Source organism: Tinamus guttatus, unplaced genomic scaffold, assembly GCF_059628265.1.
Source record: "Tinamus guttatus ecotype Peru unplaced genomic scaffold, ASM5962826v1 Tinamus_guttatus_pri_ptg000806l, whole genome shotgun sequence".
NCBI classification, from domain to species: domain Eukaryota; kingdom Metazoa; phylum Chordata; class Aves; order Tinamiformes; family Tinamidae; genus Tinamus; species Tinamus guttatus.
The window spans coordinates 184,090-204,134 of NW_028289340.1; the positions used below are offsets into that span (position 1 = coordinate 184,090).

A 20,045-nucleotide genomic window follows, 5' to 3' on the forward strand; every position below is an offset into this window, starting at 1 on the left:
AATTTTCAATTCTTCTTTTAAATACTTATATATCTTATTATTTTAAAGGAAGTTCTGCCATACTCAGCAACTGTGTTAATACTATCAGATTATAAATACAAACATTAATGCAATTTGACTGAAATTGATCTGGTCTTTAATTTTTGAGTTAAAACAGGGCTAGCTGCATACAGAATGTGACTAGAACACAAAACAGCAAAGACTTGATTATTTTCAACTATTTTAACTGATAATTCCAGACATTTACAACACTTCTTTCAAATGAGTTCTAATAAAAATGTGCTTATCAGCTCTTTTTTCCAAAATAGAAATTATAGCAAATACACAGCAAATATGGAATTCTTAAAGTTACTGTCTACTTATTATCCACTTATCTGTGGATAAGAAATATGATATATAGACATTACAGTGAATACTTTGTTTATGCTGGGCTATCAAAAGTAATTTGCTCGACAAATACAGTCTTCACACAGGACTCCAAAGAGGGAAATCCCAAGAGGTTTCCTCTCACGCAAACCAGTCACTTCGGTGCAAAAATAACCTGTTTAATATCCTTGCCAGGACAGATCTCATCTACACTGGATTTGCATTACTACTTGGAGAACAGAGTTTTAGCTCCTATACTTTGAAAACCTGATTGTGGGGCATGTTTCTAAGCTCTCTCTAAAAAAAGAGGGAAACTCCTGCAAATTCTAAACCTGAATAGTCTCCTTCCTGACTAGCAAGTTTTCAAATATTATTAAAATCCTCAGTTATGACATCATCACTGCACTAACCCTCCCACCTAGCACTCACTAATGCAGTAAGGACAGGACTTCAGTTTCTCCCTAATCTCAAAAACAGCTGCAAATCTGCAAAGTTCTCTCCTTCCCTCCTTTGTAATAGATTCAAACTTTGACCATGATCATCCATGTTAATATAATAGATAACTAAGAGTTATCTATTCAGATACCTATTCAGTTCAGATTTAGGGCTGAAAGGATCCTCAAGTGATCGTTTTCTAGAATCAGTCCCCACCTTGAGATAGGTTCACATACACACAAGTCACCCTGAAAAGACATTTGTGTGGGTACCTGGAAACACACAGAGACTCTTCAGCTTTGATCCTGAGCACTGTAGCTACCCCATCCACCAGCTCATTCCAACAAGTGAGGTAAGCTGCTTCCAGGCTTTATTGTTTTACCAAGTAAGAAGCTTCTCATAACACCTAACCTTAACCATCAAATGCACTTTTGTTCACTCTACTAGTCATAAAAGGCTACTCCTTGTACAGCAACTTTTCACACTCTAAAAGACTACTACTACTGCTCTTTCCCTTCAGTCATCTTTCTTCTAGATTACATGATTCCAGTTCCTTCAATATCTTATTTATTTGTATTCTGTCAATGGTATATATATTACACTATATATATATATATATATATATTACACAAGCACACAAGGAATCTAGTACAAATTCCTATGTTTTAGTATACTTTTAAGTATATAGTTAAAAAAAAAACACCAAATCATTATTCTTAGTAAATAAATAATAGTTCTTGACATTTAGATCAACTGGTTCTTTATATCACAACTAGCCCAGTTACAGAGTAACATAAACTTTAATGAATGTTGGGCAACATCCCCTGCTCCTCCTCATGGCAGAGAGAATGGAGGCAAACTCTGGGTGTCCCTGCTGGAGCAAGGGGGTTGAACTAGATGATCTCCAGAGGACCCTTCCGACCTCAACCATTCTGGGACTCTGTGACAAAACGCCTTTTGCAATTTAGCATCTTCAGTAATACAGATAAATTTTGAGGCAAAAATTTGTAAGTTTTCCGTAATTTAAAGAATAAGTTAGATTTCAAAACTGTCCAAAAAACTGCATGGCAAATAACACATTAGTATTACACAGAAAACTAATTCTACACGCGGTTTAATCTCTACTTTCCTCTTCTAAAACTATTAGAGGGCTAAAATCTTCTCCCTTTTCATTAATCTTAAAACATGCACAAGCAAAGTCTCAGAGGCTTTATACCTTCCTTGAAAGCCAGCTTTCTCCACTTTTTCTATACTGAAAAAAAAGGCTACAGTTCCACATACACCACAAGCATTATTTAATTTTGCCATTCTTTCAGAGAGAGGTAGTGTTACTGTCCTTTTACAAATGAGTATTTGAAACGCTCAGTGTGTCCACTAGTGCTAGCCTTAGCTGACCAGGATACGATTTTACAAGGTCTGGTATTATACAGAACTGTATGATTTCAAAACACAGCTCCTATTGACTTCTGTGAAAGCTATAAAAACTTAGCCTTTGCACTTAAAAACACATATACTCACACAAGCAAAAATGAAATAAAAAGCATAAAAATGGCCTGAGGCAAACATTTCCCATAGAAAATTTCAGCTCAAGTGGCTAACATTTGCCAAAAATTATAAACAAGTGAAAACGAGTCCTTGTAAAAGAGAACACTTTGATCTGCTATCACAGCAGTTTACTTGGTGTACAATATAGGTGAAGTTTACGGTCTGAAAGTCACTTCTTTTCTTCTTCTAAGTGAAAGAAGTTTCCCTTTTACACGCTACACCTGCAAACTTGTTTTAAGCAGATGATACAGTACTGACATATTCATGATAATGAGGTATTCAAGGATATTTCTGGCAAAGAAATAGAAAAAAGAGGGCCTAATGTGGCAGGCCTGTGTTCTAAGCTATTATGTACAAGTGCACAAGTGTGACCCACGTTTTCAGAGACAAGTGATGAAAATATCCAAAGATACTAATGTGTCCTGTAATTGAAAAGAACGTTATGAAAGAAAGATGGAGCTACAGTTTCACAGGGAAATCATATATTTCCATAGTTTTCTGTTTATGCTGTACTTTATGTAACTAGTTTGTTATTTACAGATGGCTTAACTATCAACTATAATTACTGTGCCAAACAGAATACCAGCAACTTCTAATTAGGCCAGGGAATCACAGTGCTACAATTCTTACCTGTTCTGCTATATGCAGACATGAAACCCAAAAACAGCAAATGAATTGCAAGTCAACTGACACCCAAGCTATGCATTTATACTGTATCTAGCAAATCATTCACAGAAACTATGTTAAAAGTAAATTGTAATGAAAACACTTTAAAGTTCTCCAATTAAAAAAAAAAAGAAAAAAGAATCAAAAGATCAACAATGGATAAAAATACACTCCCTGTCCATAAATTGAACTTTTATGAGCACAAACTGTCTATTTGCTAATTCACATGGATAACTGAAGCATCCAAAACCATGACAAAAGCAGTGCTTTGCTTCCTGTAACACCATTCCCTTTTGCAAAACGCTGTCATTAAGCAGGAAAGCCTCGTGAATGACAATAGCAGTATTAATCTAGGTGAACATTCTTCTTTACTATAGCTAGAATTCCAATAGTTTACAGGAACATTACCTGTTTACTTGTTGAAATAGGATAAATCCTGATTTCTGCTTTTCTAGTACTTTTCTAGTGTTCATGAATGAGATGCTGCACCACTATTAAATTCTTAAGACTAATTCTCTAGTCAGCAGTAATAAAGAGATGTCCTCATACAATTGATATTTGCTTCTATTCTCCAGCACACCTGAGTTTTCTGGTTATACGTCTTGTCAAGTTTGCCAAGCATCTAAGCACAGTTAAAATCCTGCTATCTTTTAGCTCTGTAAGAATATTTCTAAATTCCTTTCTCCTTGGTACTCTCATTTTGTTGCAATATGAGAAGGAACAGAGAAATTGCATGAACTATTTGTCATTTTTCTAATCTGTATGTCATGCCACACCATTTTGTATGCATCTTAAAATCCAATCTATAATAGGGGATAGCATATGCAGGAAAAGCAGATGTAGATTTCAAAGGTTTATGACACTCTTCTGATCTATACCAAGTCTTGACTGAATCTGTCCCTCAGTTACAGGAGATATTTATTTCACAAGCTTCTATCACCAAATTAGTACATGTCTATGAGACAAACTGCAGATCTACTGATTATTCTATCTAGCCATTAATTCCTCACTTAGCAAGAGCATCAACAATCACATGGAATAAAGAATAATCCTGTATTTACCCACAGCACTATTTTGAGACATTTTTTCCAGACCTATTACTGTTGTATATAATAAAGCCCTAAGATATTTTATATTTTGAAATATGTTATAGTCTGTGCTCATAGGCATAATAAGGAAAGAAATGACATCTTAAGAAGCACAACCAGATGTCTGTAGAACTGCAAGTTTAATTATTTTCCAGAGGTCTATATAGTCATCAATTCCTTTTATTTAGGCTATTAATCTGATGTGCAAATAGAAACCATCAATGAAAAGTATATAAAACCAAAGAGACTAGATAACCATTTTAAGACCTCAGACGGCAATGGACAGGGAAGTACATGTAGCTTGTCTAACTGAATAACATTCTTGTCTATTTTTTGCTACTAAACAGGGCAGTTCATTTGATCTTGAAAATATAACAGTGTAAGTCATTTTCTACCATATTTGGGGAAAGCAGTAAATACTCTTTCTACGTAAAAGCTTTATTATAACATATATAATCTTTTGGCTAAAGAGATTAAATATACTGTGCAAACAGAGAAGACTTTTTGAACAGAGAAGGTTATCTGAACAATTCTCTATCAAAGACACCTGCATTTGGAATAAGGCATGTGGTAGGTACCATATCTACCAGAACATCCAGAGAATACAAAATTGCTGAATAGTGAAAGGTTTATGGAGACAAGCCTTGACATTAATAGCTCAATTCTTAGCACTCTGAACCTTTTTGTTATCTAGCTCAACAGAGCCTCAGGCAAACTCTGTTTTCCCTGATGGATTTATTACCAACTGAGCTTGTCCATCTTGACATTCCACATGTCCCCAGTATGCAGAAATGCTAAAAAAAAAAAAAAAAAAAAAAAAAGTATTTCTAGCCACAGGAAATAATTCAGCCCTTCATTCACTTCTGTACAGAACAGCTGACACGTATTTTGACATTTCAGTGACATGACTGTTATGCAGTGCTGAATGGCAACAAAAATCTATAAAAATGCTCAAAATTCTACTCTATCCATGCTCCTTATTTTTCTTTTCCTCCCAAAATGTATTTCCTGTGTAGACTGCTAGCAAAAGATCTTCCTGTGGCACATGTATCAGAAAGATCACTGCTGAATGCAGGTTACAGCAAGCTCCAGTGCATGTGCCCACCTCCAATACATGTGCTCTAGTTTGTCATCAATCTTTTTAACAGAGCCTGCACTTAAAGGCTTTGAACAATTGGAAAATAAATTAAGAAACTAAATAACTTAAGAATATATTTCTACCATTTTCATGAAACTCAGACAGGTATCTCCAAAAGCTGTTACATAAGTTTAATGGTACTCAGACCAAGTATGCCTTCCAGGCTTACCTTTGATAACAGGTCTAAAGGATCAGGCCTTTTTTTTTTTTTTTTTTGACATAAGAGCTTGATCTTTACAGAGATGCAATGGGATACACCTTACTTATCTTTAGATGCCTGGAATAGGGATGTCTACAATTGAGCTATTCAACTTAGGTTTCTTTCCCCATAGCCAGCAGAGAGAAACAGGCATCTCCAGGGGCTGTTATTCTATCATGCCATAACGTGGACATCCAAAATAGGCCAAATTGAGCTGCTCCCAAGAAATACCTGTTACCCTTCCTTGGCTAGAGAAACTAAAGCAAGCAAATCAGATAAAAATCTGAAGTTAGGGAGACAAATAGCATGATATATCTCTCCAACTCTCTGAAGACCTCTACTGACTGATGTTAGTCAGCTGCTCTGTCAGAATAAGCCTAATTTTTGAGAATTTATGTAACATTCGGCAATGTTTTGCACAATTATCTGTCTTAAGAAGTTGTCTTAGTTAATCACATTAGTTGCTTGGTTGATTTCTATAAAAATGTTAGCTGTCTCCTCTGCATACAACTAAATTAAATATGATGAATCCCACTCTAAGACCTAAGTTAGTGTCTAATCACTCCGTTAAATTCAGCAGAAATGTTGATGCCCAGATGCCTTTGAGGATCTGGACTTATTGCTTACATATAGTGTTAAGAAAACATAGCTTCGTCTTCTGCATTTAAACAACCTATTTGGTTGTTTTAATCCTATCAGCAACTTTTGAATAAAAAGGCTTTCCAAAACCTCACTGTATGACTTCCTTCTATTTTCAAACATATTTTATGTTTTCATCAGAAACAGGATTAACCCTAAACTAATTTACATTTTCAGAGTTCTTGAAATTGTCACCTGCAAGGTCAGAAATAGCCTGTGAACAGGTATGTGCTTTTCATTCCTGGTCCTCTGTCTTTGAAACAGTTATCATGAAGTATGATATGCTATCGCACCAAGAAGCTCAACATTTGAAAGATAATCTACCTTCATTCTGAAATCTTAGGATCTTAAAATTCTATCTGCTCAGCAGAAGGAATTCTATTGGGTATCAAGAGATTTCTATACCAGAGAAAGATAAGGTGTGGTTATTGTATTTTTATATATCACATTTAGGCAGCATGAAGAGTTCATATGCTGCACCAATAAAAATTAAAAGATATAACTATGTTTATATTAATATTCTATTTCCTAGAAATCAAGGTCTTGGAGTCAGCAAAGTGCTGCTGTGTGAGCTATACTTTCAGCACACAATGAAGTACTTTAGAAATTTATGTGAAATTACCCTCTAGTTTGAGGGTTTACTGCCATAAAGTGAGGTTAACAGGTTTGTCATATTCTAAGATTAATGATTTTAAACAGGGAACAAGATGGAAATATGAAAAGTAATTTCTGTATTTTTCCAGTTTAGTTCATTACAGACATTCTCCTACAGTGAACCTTTCTTTCAATTTCTAAGAGCAGGGCTACACATAACTTTTTCAAGTTGTAGGCTATGGACAGTTAAGATTGAAGGGCACACAGATACACTCCTATTAAAATAATTCTGAATTTTAAAGTCAGATATATTCAATGTTTATGAAAGTACACATCTACTGACATATATAACCTGAGCTGAGCACACTTCTTACTGAAGAAATGATTAAGCAGAAAGCCACATATTCTGGGCTGCAAACATTTTATATAATAACAGTGGCTCTGCTGAGGTCTCAGTGAGCAAATCTAATGAAAAATGAATTTAGAAAAGTCATTTTTTTCAAACCAAATCAATGTTAGATATTATCTTCAACTTAAAAAATATATAATTGTCCAAAAAATTGCTGGGGTTGAAACCTGTATTTTTCAGTTTCTGCTATTCACTACACGTTTAAAAACTAAGTGCAGGCTAATCTGAATACATTCCTATCCTGACTTCTTGATTTGTCTTATCTGCCAGCAAAGACACAAAAGACGGAAACAAAAGAGGACCCCCAAACAATACAACAGTGACAACAACAAAGAAAGCAGATATGTCCACACCTCTAACCATAACTAAAATTCAAAGTCCACAACGTAATTGACTTTGAGGGTAGCTGTGAAACACGTTGGCAATTAACAGCAGTTTTGCCTAAGTAACAAAGCAGGATTAGGACAAGTGCCTGTTAACAAAATTAGAAGTATTATTTGAAGTAGGAAGTATAATCCTTTGGCAAATTGTGATTTAAATATTTATGAGTATTTTTTTCCTAAAACTGTCATTTTATATATTTAAAACACATCCTTTATAATACTTTAGAATATCAAATAAAAAAATAATAATCATCCTTTTCAAAATCATGCCACCCAAAGATAATGCTACACAGAGAAACATCCAGAAACAGGTCCATAAATTAGGCTGCCAAGAATAGTAAAGTTTAGTGACCTATTTTGACAAGTAAAAGAGGTATTCTTTAAGTGGTATTTCCAATCAAATTTGTAACATACAGAAAGTGTTTGTAAATTAATACCAAACATGTAGTGGAACTATGCTAATTGTGCACATCTACAGCTAGCGTGGGGATTAACTTCATTTTGAGAAACAGCACAGGAAAAGATAAATACAAGAATGCATAAGCTTTAAGAACATTAAGTTCTCAGCAAACTAAACAAACTAGAACTTCAGTTACCTGCCCAATATACGAGCTGCAACATTTTAAGATGTTATAGTCCTCTGATGTGGGTACCTACAGATATACCTGCACAATACTGCAGCATTTTGAACAACCACTACAGACTTGGCTACCCTGGGCCTCCTGCCACTCACAGGTAAAGGCTGAAAAAAGTATAGGGAAAAATGAAGCCTTCAACTCCACTAGCTCAAAGCCCACTTCACCAAACCCAGTGAACAGCAAGGACAGAGATGGAGACGGAGCACAACCTCAACCATTAAAGCTTCTTGAAGCATCTGGTTCCACAGGTCATATATCCTTTTTATTTTTTCTGGTATATTCCCTTGCGGATTAAAGCAACAAATCACAGCACCTCTTGAAGACAGCAAGTATATGCAGTACCAAGAGTGTATGTAGATCTGTCAATAGATCGGCTACACACAAAATATCATTCCCTTCATCTGAGCATTACTTCTAGCAGTCAAATTTGGCAGCCAGCAGTATTTTTTACTGAGGATGAGTAGCATAGGCCACACACTGAAGAAAGGAAAGGACACCAAAGGTCAAGCAGCCTTCAGTAGGCAGGGGGGCAGATATTTTAGCCATCTGGTAGTACAGCAGAATGTACCATCCATTTGGTCTTTGAGATGTAGAGGCTTTGTGTTTACAGCAACCAGATCTTGAATAAATACATATATATATATATACACACACGCGTAAAGTGACACGCACTGTTTTTCCACAGACACAATATGTATGTTTAGAAGAACACTGATAAAACTCTGTCATTAAGAAAAACTGAGATCATGTTGGTGGTGAACATTTCATAACATACAAGACAATTTGTCACTGTAAAAATATCCATCAGAGAGTTTACCGAAACACCTGAAGCTCCTTTATTTTTCTGATAGTCACTCAGATGCTAAAAAGGGGTAAAGAGGTCATATCACAAGGGATTCAGTAGGAAGCTTTATATAATCTGACAAAAGCTTATATAAGTCCTGTGTCACATGAGTTTTTTTGGTTGGCTGATCAAGGCACATTCCTCTTCGAAGAAACGCTGGTAACACTGGGTAAGAAAAATATCAATAAATTCCTGTATCGGAAGGCAATACCCCTTCTTTACTATCACATGACCCCCTTTAAAAGGAAGAAGATAGCCCAAGATAGAGTGGTCACTTAGAGAGAGGAAACAATCAGATCAGTAACCTCTCCTAATGCAAACGTGGCTCTAAGTATTCTTGAATCTGAGAGGACTAAGTAATTTCTCCGGGGAAACAAAAAGAGCTGCTGAAAACATGGGGCAAGGGAACCAATCTTCCCATCTTCCTCTCTGCACAACAGTAAACATAAACACATCCTCACTTGTAAAGGTGGGACACATTTTGAGGAGGATTTTGTTGGCAGGAAACCTGGAAATTGTTACAGTGTATTGACAGCAGCCAAGATCTACAGCAAGCACAAATACGATGTAATTGAAATGAGACTGATGGAGGCCTGTGGGGAGCAAAGCTTCAAAGATGAAAAGTCAGCCCTGAAGATTGTGACAGATACATTTTACTGACCTGAATTTCAGTTCACATATATTAAACATGAAGAACTAGAATGAATGTAAAAGATCAAAAACATATTTATTTTTCCTTTTGAATGAAAGAATACAAACCCCTGCCACCTCAGAAATCCTCTCGAGCTCTTAAATTGAGTCAGCTCTCAACATGAAGAATTACTACATGAAGGCTCTCCTGTAGGAGGAGAAGGGAGATGGTAAGAAGGTTGGCAGATAGATTTAGAGAAGGGAAAAAAAAAAAGACAAATTATTAAGGAAGAAGGAAAAACACCACAGCATCTTTTGAAGAGCTTTCTTCCACATTTTTCTCACAGAAGCAGCTCCTATCCCGGGCACAGGTTTTTACGCATCCACAAAATACTATGCCAGACTTCTCTATCCTAACCTTTTCTTATCCCAACCTAAGACTTCTCTATTCTAACCTACAAAGACACCTCCTCCCAATCTCTGGTGCTTAGGGAATGGTAAACAGGGATCCTCAAAACAATGGTTAGGCTTTACTTCTGTGTTCTGTGAAATGAAATCTAGAGAACTACTCATTTTCCAAGACAAAGCTGCTTCATTCTCAATCAACAGGCACCTTCACTTCAGTGCTGGACAGAACTTTCTTCAGATGTTCCAGGAAAAAGGCCCCTGTTTTGGACACTGAAAATCTAGGAAGAGACATAGCCTTTCCACAGGTAAAAGAGAACAGATGCTGTATATGTCAACTCAAGGCACCAAACCATTCTGGTGATCCGGCAATTCAAACAATTTATCATTTTGCTATGTAAGAATTACTTATAGAAGAAATTACCAACTTATTTACATTTTTATATATGAGTCAGCCTTTCCCATAAATTTACTAATTACAGTGTCAATAATAAGAATATTTCCCATTAGAAAGAGGCAACCCGCTTTCATGGAATTAAAGAGAATCTTTGATGGTTAAAATCAAAGAATACTAATTTATTTCTGATTTCTCAACTGCAAGTCATGCGGTTTTGCAATCTGTTATTATAATCTTAAAATAAAATATATGATTCTTCCCAAAATAAGAATCATTATAATTTGGGATTTAAGAATCCCAAAATAAAGCAAAGCCAAAGAGGAGACAAATCTAACAAATTTTGGGAAATAAATTTTATATACCAAACAGGAAAGTAATACATAAAAATAATTTCAGTATGACAGTAGCTAACTCTGCAAAGTGTCTATAAATTCAGTGAAAGTCTTCTATTGTTGTGGAGCACAGCAAAAATGGATTGAACAATTTTATTTTGTGAGTTCTGTGTTGCCTCTCACGAACACTGTGCACTGAGAGGAGTGATGAATAATTCTGCTAAACAGGTGAGATTTAATTATGTTAAAATGTGTAGCTTCTTTAAATTAAAAAAAAAAAACATTTTAAATTGTGTATTTCCCTATGCTTATAATTGTTTGAAGCGTCTTTGCATTTGGCTCCTACCAATAACTCTCATATGGTACCAGTAAAATAAGACGCATCATTGAAATCGTTCAAAAATGTTTGGCTTTTTTGTATCTGTTTTTTGGGGTTTTTTTTTTGTTCTGTTTTTTGAAGCTTTTTCATAATATAATTTAATCACACTGTAAATGCAGGTTGGAAACCGAATGTTCACTGTGAGCAGTCAGCACGTACACCACATCCCCGAGAAAACGACGTTATCACTGTTTGAGCCATACCCAGAACAGCTGTCAAACCGAACCAGAGCATTTGCCAATACCCTCAGCACAAGTGCTCTCTCTACATGCCAACAGCTTTCTTTCCCATGAGGGATGCTGCTGGTGTTGCAGGCTTTCTTTTCTTGGACTGTTCCATAGTATTATACAATCCAATCATAATCTCCAGTGAAACTGTACAGTTTGCATACATGCCCCACACAGAGGCACATGAAAAATCCACAAATACCCAACTGATTTCATACATCTGTACTGCAGGATTTTAAAGGAACATCTACTTCTTCTATTTTGTTTTTAAATCAACAGTATACCAGAAAAGTTAGGCCTGTTTCATGTGTTGCATAGTTTCAAAATAATAATAAAAAAATAACTTCAGAAGCCAATTTTGCCAGAAAATGCAATCTCCATTCAACTCTCCTCTTAAAATGTAAATAGGTCATTTTAATGCATAGGAGATGAAGAACAGATAGTCATGGATAACATTTACAGAATACAAATTAGCATTATAATGTGAAATATAAAATATAATTCTGAAAAAAAAAATGCAAGCTTATTTCCAAGTCTACACAAGCTAGAGAGAATCATAATAGTTTGCGTGTCCAACCGGATAACTAAACTGCAAGCCTTCATAACCCACATGTAATAGATGGCAGTAATTATTTTATCTAGTTCAAGTACTTTCGAAATTGTATAGCCTGATCTAAAATCGTATATATGCTATTTATTATACAATGTGATAAATTTTGTCTGTAAGGATTTTTCTTTTATTTTTTACCTCTTTTTTGAATCTACTGGTTAAGTAGGGTAACATTCACTGTGCTCATAAGTCTGCCTATGTATAAAATGATAAAAATGTGTATCTATAAAATGATCCACTCACTACATTTTATGGGACAAACGATGCAAATGAAATATTCCCCCATATTACTCTTGGTCTTTTGCCAAAAGAAAAGAAAACAATACCTGGGGAGCTTGACACATCTGCTCAGCAAACTGATGTACTTCGGATAGCAGGAGAGAGATTAAGGAATTTCTTAGTATGTTGTTCCTTCCTAGCAAAACAAGCACGTGGGATACAGCATGCAGTGCCTGAAACTAAACAACAAGTTACAGTAAAAAATCTTCCAAAATTTGTCTCCGTGTTTTTACCGCATAGGGTCTGCTTAACTAGAAACTGGACTTATAAATTCAAAATTCAAAGGAAAAAAGTCAACTAAAGTCATCAAAAGCCATACAACTTACAACTAAGTTAAATGTTTGAATATAAATATGTATACTTACAAACACATATACACATATATATACCCATGTATACATGTGCACTATATACCTATATATAGTATGAATATGCCTGTGTGTATATATACACATATATCACATATGCACGTATGTATATATATGAAGGTCATGTATGTATGTATAGGAAACTCATATCCATTAACTGCAAACCTTACTTGCTCCAAAGGTATCACTATGGGAAACTGTCACATGGAAAAATTCTTCCGAGAATGTGAATTCCCTAGGAGACAGCTCTTCAGCATTAGCTGCCATCAAACTCATTCTGCTGTCATAGAGAGTGGGCGACTGCCCTGCACATAGAATAACTCTTTGTCACAGGTAGACAAATGAACAACCAAATTATTTGAAATTCAAACACACAAGTAAACTGAGAGCTGAACTGGAGTTTACAATCAATTATGTTATCAGGAATAAACTTGATTAAATGTTAACTAACAGAAGATGCACTGAATTTTCAAATTCAAACAAACTACTTTCATACTGTCATTTAATCAGCTGCATTCAAGCCATTTCTCTCAAATCACAGGAGTGATCTGAATATACATGAAAATTATACTTTTTTAATAAAAAAGTACAAACTTTTCTATTAAAATGATAAAGCTATTTTCTTATTACCCAGAAATAGAAATGTATAGTTATTGTCATGAAGCATACAGCTCTACAAAGTATACAAGTTGTTATTTCTTAAAACAATACCAATAAGAAATTCTCAATTCTATATATAAATGTATCAGAGTTCCTTCAAAGAAAAAAGTGTACCTTAAAGATAATGACTATAAAACTTTCATACCCCTACAGCAGTAATATTCAGTATATTTGCACAGTATCTGTTCGCACAGATAAAACACTGTAGCTGAATATTTTTGATTGACAGGATACTGTCCCCCATTCGTATGTCTAAGAATAACTAGAATAACTTAACCACTCAAAAGCAGACCATCACATCTTTATTCACTTAACTGTACATGATTATTCATCATGCACAGCTACAAGTGTTCCCTGCCTACATTGTCTGGTTAAAGCTGTAGACTTGCATTCTAAACTTACCCACAGTGTAGCAAGTTTGTATAAGACAAATTCTCCTGGAAGCCACTTAAAAACGAAGGACAAAAGAAGTGATTGGGAGTGGTCAGCACTGGTTTACAAAGGGGAAATCAAACACTAACCTGATAGCCCTCTATGATGAGATAAGTGGGTGAGGGGAGAGCAGTAGATGCTGATTATCTTGACTTTCAGCACTGTCCCCATAGCGTCCTTACTGACACACTGATGAAGTACAAGACTAGATAAGGAGATGATGAGGCAGACTGAAAATTGTCTGGATGGGTGAACTCAGTTGTAATAAGCATCAAAATCCAGTTGGAGGCCAGGCACTGGTGGCATACCCCAGGGGTCAATCCCCAAGGCCAGTATGTTTAACATCTTCACTAATGACCTGCATGATGGGACAGAGCATATCCTCAGCAATTTTTATACGATCCAAAACTGAGAGGAATGGGTGAAACTCTCCAGGTGGGTGTGCTGACACTCAAGGGACCTTAAGAAGCTAGAGAAATGGGCAAATAGGAATTCTGTGGCAGTGGGAAGAGCCAAGTCCTGCCCCTGGGGAGGAATAACTCTGCTCACTATAATGTACTGGGGGAAACTGGCTAGAAAGCAGTTTGGCAGGAAAGGACCCATGTGTCCTGGTGGATGAGATGAGCCATGAGGGCACAATCGTGCTCTCATAGCACAGGCGGCCAACAGAACAAGGCAGAGAGCTGAAGGAGGCCAAGGGTGTGATCCTGGCCCTCTACTCAGCCCATGCTGAGACCCCTCTAGAGCGCTGGGGCAGTTCTGGGCTCCCCAACACTCCACATACTGCAGCAAGACCAGCCATGCTCTGATGATGGTGATGAAGGGGTCACAGCATCTCTCATAGAAGGAGAGGCTGAGAGCTGTAAACATTCAGCCTGGCAAGAGAAGGCTCAGAACACTAACAACAGGCCGCCCAGAAAGGTTGGGAAGTCTCCATCCCTGGAGATCCTAAAAACTGACCAAAGCCCTGAGCAACCTGCTCTAATTGACTCTGCTTTCAGGAAGGGTGGTAGGACTAGATCATGTTCAGAGGTCCCTTCCGACCTCAGCCATTCTGATTCTATGCTTATATTGTTGTCATTTTTAAATACATTACATGCAAATCAAGTTGCATTAAACCACTGCTACAACCACAGATCAAAAACATCATAAGCAGATTTCTCATTTCAAAATACGGTCCCTATATTTTAGAAAATATTAGTGCAAGGTCCATGAATATCATAACATAGTTAATGATATCTTCAGTATTACTTAAAAAACAATGCTTGCACAGGCATGAATTTTCACAATGATGATATGACAATAGGACCCACACAAGTGTTTTGTCATTTACTTTCTCAAGGTTTCCACCTGTCACAAAGAATACATACTTTTTATTGATTTTCAGGTTACAAATGGATTAACTGTCATTTAACAGCAAAATCCACTAGAAGTTGTCATCATTTTAATAAAACTCACTATGCTGGATACATATATTCCGTTCTGTTCTCCTCAACAATGTGTCTGATTTCATTAAGCTTACAGAACCAGAGAAACATCCAGATCACTGGTTTTGTTCCTCCAGGCACACTCACACTGCATAGCTTTTATCCTGCCCTTCAAGCAGCTCAGGGAGCTGAGAGGCTGTATTCCATTGTGTAGGTGGTACTGGTTTCCCCCGGTTTTCCAGTTGCTTAAGTCCCTTTTTTTCCACAGGACAACATCATTAAGGACCTTGTAATTTACATGCTTGCTGTTTTAGTGCACATGCTATTTGAACTTAGGAAGATTTTAGAAATATATTCTGAAAGATATTTAGTTTTCAATGCTAACAGAACAAAATACACTTATCCAAGGAGAACATTTATAAAAGACTCTCCAATTTAGTTTCTCCATGACTAAGGAGCATGCAGTCACAGCCTGTTACAGCAATGCACAGTCTCTCTCCTCTCGTGTCTCTTGCTTTAGCTGTAAAAACAGCTCATAAAATAGCCTCCCATTTACAGCTACTGCTTATCTGCCCAGTCAGATGGTCAAACTGCCTCTGCCGCTCGACACAGTGCCCATTTACTGGCCTGTCACAGCAGATGAGTTTGATCACCTGTGCTTTCCTGTGTCCAATATGAGACAATCTCCTATTCCCAGGCATATCAAACATTTCTTAACAAGCCTCTGCTGTTAAAATGCCTTACGTTAGCATGTAATCCCTTCCCCGCAAAAGAAAACTATAGATGAGTCTTATGCTCTGACACTGGGACACAGTGAACTCTCAGTATTAAAGAGAATTCATAAACATACATACACATTTTTGAAAACCTGTTGGATTAAAATCCTCCAAAAATATATAAAGATTGTATAAAAAATAAATGTAAAGGAAGGTAAGACAAAAATACATTTCTGAACAATTAAAGCAGCAAGGAAGGGTAACATAATGCATTCCTCCATAGATCTTTTGAGGATATATAATTCAAAAATCAGGTAACAATATACTGCAAGTATACACACTCCCAAGAAAAGCAATGGCTCCTCTCCATAATCTCAAGACCTATGCCAGAAACAATGTTCAAGATGCCTAGATAGCCTTGACAGTCCACATATTCCATAAGATTAAGAATGCTTCAAATCATTACTCAGAGGTTTAATGAATGCTAAACAACAGTGTATTTCGTATTTTAGTCCACAACTCATTTTTGCCCTTTTTAAAAATTTATCAACCATAGATATATGTTTTACAGATCTACATTTCTAGACGTAACTTTGAGACCACCAGGCACCCAGACCAGCTCCGGTGCGTGTGGATCGGCCGCGGACGCGAGGAGGCAGGAGACGCTGCTCTGCAGGGGCCCGCTGGCTATTCCAGGGTTATGTTCGCCCCTTCCTCCCCCTTCACCTCGCACTCCTTTTCCACCCAAAGAACATATTTACAAACCTTCAGTTTTATTTCAATAGTGTTTTCATTTCAGGGTGCCTGTTTGCCCTAGCAGCTACTCCTGCACCACTGGTTTCCTAGTCCGTTGTACAGCCCTCATGTCTAAGAATTTAGATGTCCCACTGCAATTTTTAAAGCTCTCAATTCTATTTGATTACAGGAATTTTAGACATAGTGAAACAACAGGTTTGTTGTTTGGCCTTTTTTTTTTTTTTTTTTTTTTTGTTCTACTATAATTAATAGTGCTGGCAACCAATATCAACGTAAAAGAGGGTTTTTAACAAAATTTCTGTGTTTTCCCTTGTCTGACAAGTGTCACTATTGTCTAGAAGGAATTTTGTATGACTAGAAAATGAAGAGGATCTTCATATTTAAAGCCTGTGGCTCTATTAACTGAGTAAATAGGGATTTTGTCATAAGGGTGATAATTGAAATATCAGTATGGATAACTCAAAAAAACGCTGATTTATTAAAGAGGTTTAATTTTGCATTTTGGTAGTTCTGATATATTTTAAAAAATATACAGATGCAACAAAGTGACGATTAAGGTTAAAAATAACCCTCACTGACTATCATTAATTTATACACAAATTTACAACACATAAGCCAAAAAATTGGTAAGAGTGAGCAAAAATAAAATTTCTTTTTTTCCCACAGTTTTGCTCCTGTATTGTTAATTAATCTCTAGAAATAATGACAAATGTTTAAATTGCTATTAGTTCACATAGTATGCAATTTCATCCAAAATAAGGAATATCTGCAGCTCTCAAACCTATCAAACAAGAATTTAGACAGGAATTTTTTAATCCCTTGAGAATGCTTAATGGCATAGGTAAGTAAAATTATGCTATCCAGAGGCTCTCAGTCAAAAATTAAATTTTGAAAGTGATCCTGATTATCAGAAACAAGAAAATAACAGAGTCTGGTACTCTCTTCTGGAGCCAAATCATTTGCCCCTAACCCGCCTCCCATTCCACATCTTCCCCTTCTCCCAGTTTTCCTGGGCAAGAAACAGCAATTCTGTGGCCAGTGGCTGACAGAGATGTGTGAATTGTCTGTCTGGCTGCTCCAAAGATGAATATATATCTGTGTCCTGCTTCCTCAAATATACTAATCGGGTCTCTCCCCAGCTCACACACCAATTTTAATGCAGCTCACTGCATCGTGTGTCCCTGTGATCTCCACTTCTCTAAGTGATTTCAAACAGGCTAACAGATTCCAGTGTTACTAGGAGAAGACAGACAGCATAATCCCACGAGACATATTACCTCAAGGAAAAAAAAATACATACATATAAATATATATATTTAGAATTCATTTACTGTGTGTTAGATTTCTTTTTAACAACAGGTATCTGGAGCTCAGGTTTAAAAAATATTATTAATTCTTACAAAATCAAAATAATTCCTGCACGAGTTGCATGAGTCACTGCACCCTTCAACTATGAAAACTGGGCTTTAATTTCTGTTTGGCGAGCCTACAACTTTCGTGCCAATTAACAGCTCTCCTCTCTTCCCCAAGGGACTGGCATATTTGGCAATGCAGACCTAAGGCAAGTAATTAAACAAGTATCCTCAAATTGTAGGGGAAGCAGGCAGGTGTTATAAACAAGCAAAACAACAATTTACCTGTATATTCACATCATTCCTACACTTCACACATTTAATCCATCATAACTTCTTAATTCATCAGTATCACTTTTTTTTTCATTTTGCAGAAAGTATTAGTATCCCTTCTCTTATCTTACTGTCATGTTGTTTCTTTTGCTAATTTCATGATTATCATTTATTTCTTCTCATTGCTTATGCTACTACTTCTATTCTCAAGTGTTGGTAATTTGCTACACATTTCTACAATCCTTTGTTTTGCAAGCTTCATCTTAAAGCCCTGTGCTCCCTTCATAATATTATTTGCTCTTTGATTCCTCCAAACTTCGTGATCTCTGCTAGGAACATCATCTAGCTTCACTGCTGCAAGCTACTTTCTATAGTACAGCCTCTCAGGACTGTTTGGCAGAGTTTGGGCTGAAACCTTTCCTAACAGACAGCATACAAAATAATCAGGACTATGTGCAATACGTTCTACTTCTTGCACCACAAATATACACAAACACCAAACTGAAATACCTAAGGCACGCACAGTTTTTCTAACTGCACCAACAAAAAAAAGGCAGGGATGGGGAAATTAATGCAATTCAAGATGTGCGCAATAGCATCACTGTATGCAGTGCAGGGGGTGAGGATGCAGAACAAACAGGTCAGTTCATTAAATGTTCCAAAAATGATACCACATTGGTGAATGATGCTGTGAAAACGTGATTCTGGTGCTTGCGGAAACTCACTACCTTATGTGCAGCTTTGATGGATTTGTGGAGGGAGGAATGAAGATTTCCAATAGGAGATACATCAGGAACTGCTCCCCATTTCCTCTGCTGTCTATGAAACTTATACATGGGAGAAGAAGTGTGAGGGTGGACTTTTTTCACTCACAGATTGAAAATATCTTTCTTCGATTTATTTCTTGCTGGCTACATCAAACACACCCTCTGATTCTCTGCTCAGCAGGATCCTGCTGGCTCCCAATACGCCCTCTGACAGCAGCAACAGGCATCCCCGGCTATTCCCAATGCCTTTCTCTTCCCTTCCCTTGCACAGGGAATGGCTGTAGCTGCTGAGTAAGAAGGGAGAGCTCAACCCTGACAATACAGCGATCCAGGCAGGTCGGAAAACAACAGTAAAATTTCTTTGCCCTATGGTAGGAAAAATTCAGCAAACTTAGTCCTGTAACTCTTCAAGAAATGTAGTGTTAGTGCGTAATGTGTATTAACTGAGGAAGGAAGGGGGACAAGTGTCCAAGAGGCAGACAAAATTTTCTTCATTCATTCCTCTTCTAGTTATTCTTATTTACTTCAGTAAAGTGGATCATGAGAGTCAATCAATTTGGTGATTGCTTTGGATTTCTGCACTTTAGAAGACAATGGATGTTGATTATAATTTGACTTGAATAGCTTTGTGCACAGAACAACAGATTGCTAAGAAAACTTAATTCAATGATCAAAGGATTCAAACATTGACTCTTTTACCAGACCATAAAATCCTGGTATGACATTTTAATATTTATATAAAAGAACTGCTGTTCCACTAGGTAGGCAAAGTTCCTCAGCCGATCAAAATGCACACTGACTCAAGAGCCAGGATATTCCCCTTGAGATTCAATTAATTTAGGAAGACTGAAGCCCACTAATTTCATAGTTGGAAGGCATAGGAAACATGAGTAAATCTATTGTAAAATATTATTTGTCCCTGAGCAGGCAAAACTGATGAGTCAAGTACTCTCCTGGCAGTTGCTGACAAAAGATATTGCAAACTATACATGTCTAGGGGAATTTATCGTCACCAACAGTTAGTTTGAGCACTGCTGCATGTAATAAAGCCATCAGAATAAGTTATGGCTACTCTGTTCTAGGCAATTTCA

At 36.6% G+C, this 20,045-nt stretch overlaps 1 protein-coding gene across 1 annotated transcript in view; it reads right to left on the reverse strand.

The window, feature by feature from the left end:
- Nucleotides 1-20,045, reverse strand: part of MEI4 (meiotic double-stranded break formation protein 4) — a 67,090-nt gene that overhangs the window by 17,815 nt on the left and 29,230 nt on the right. The window contains exon 4 of the mRNA XM_088537540.1: nucleotides 12,251-12,382. Coding sequence (XP_088393666.1) covers nucleotides 12,251-12,382 — 132 coding nt within the window. The remainder of the gene's footprint in view (nucleotides 1-12,250; nucleotides 12,383-20,045) is intronic.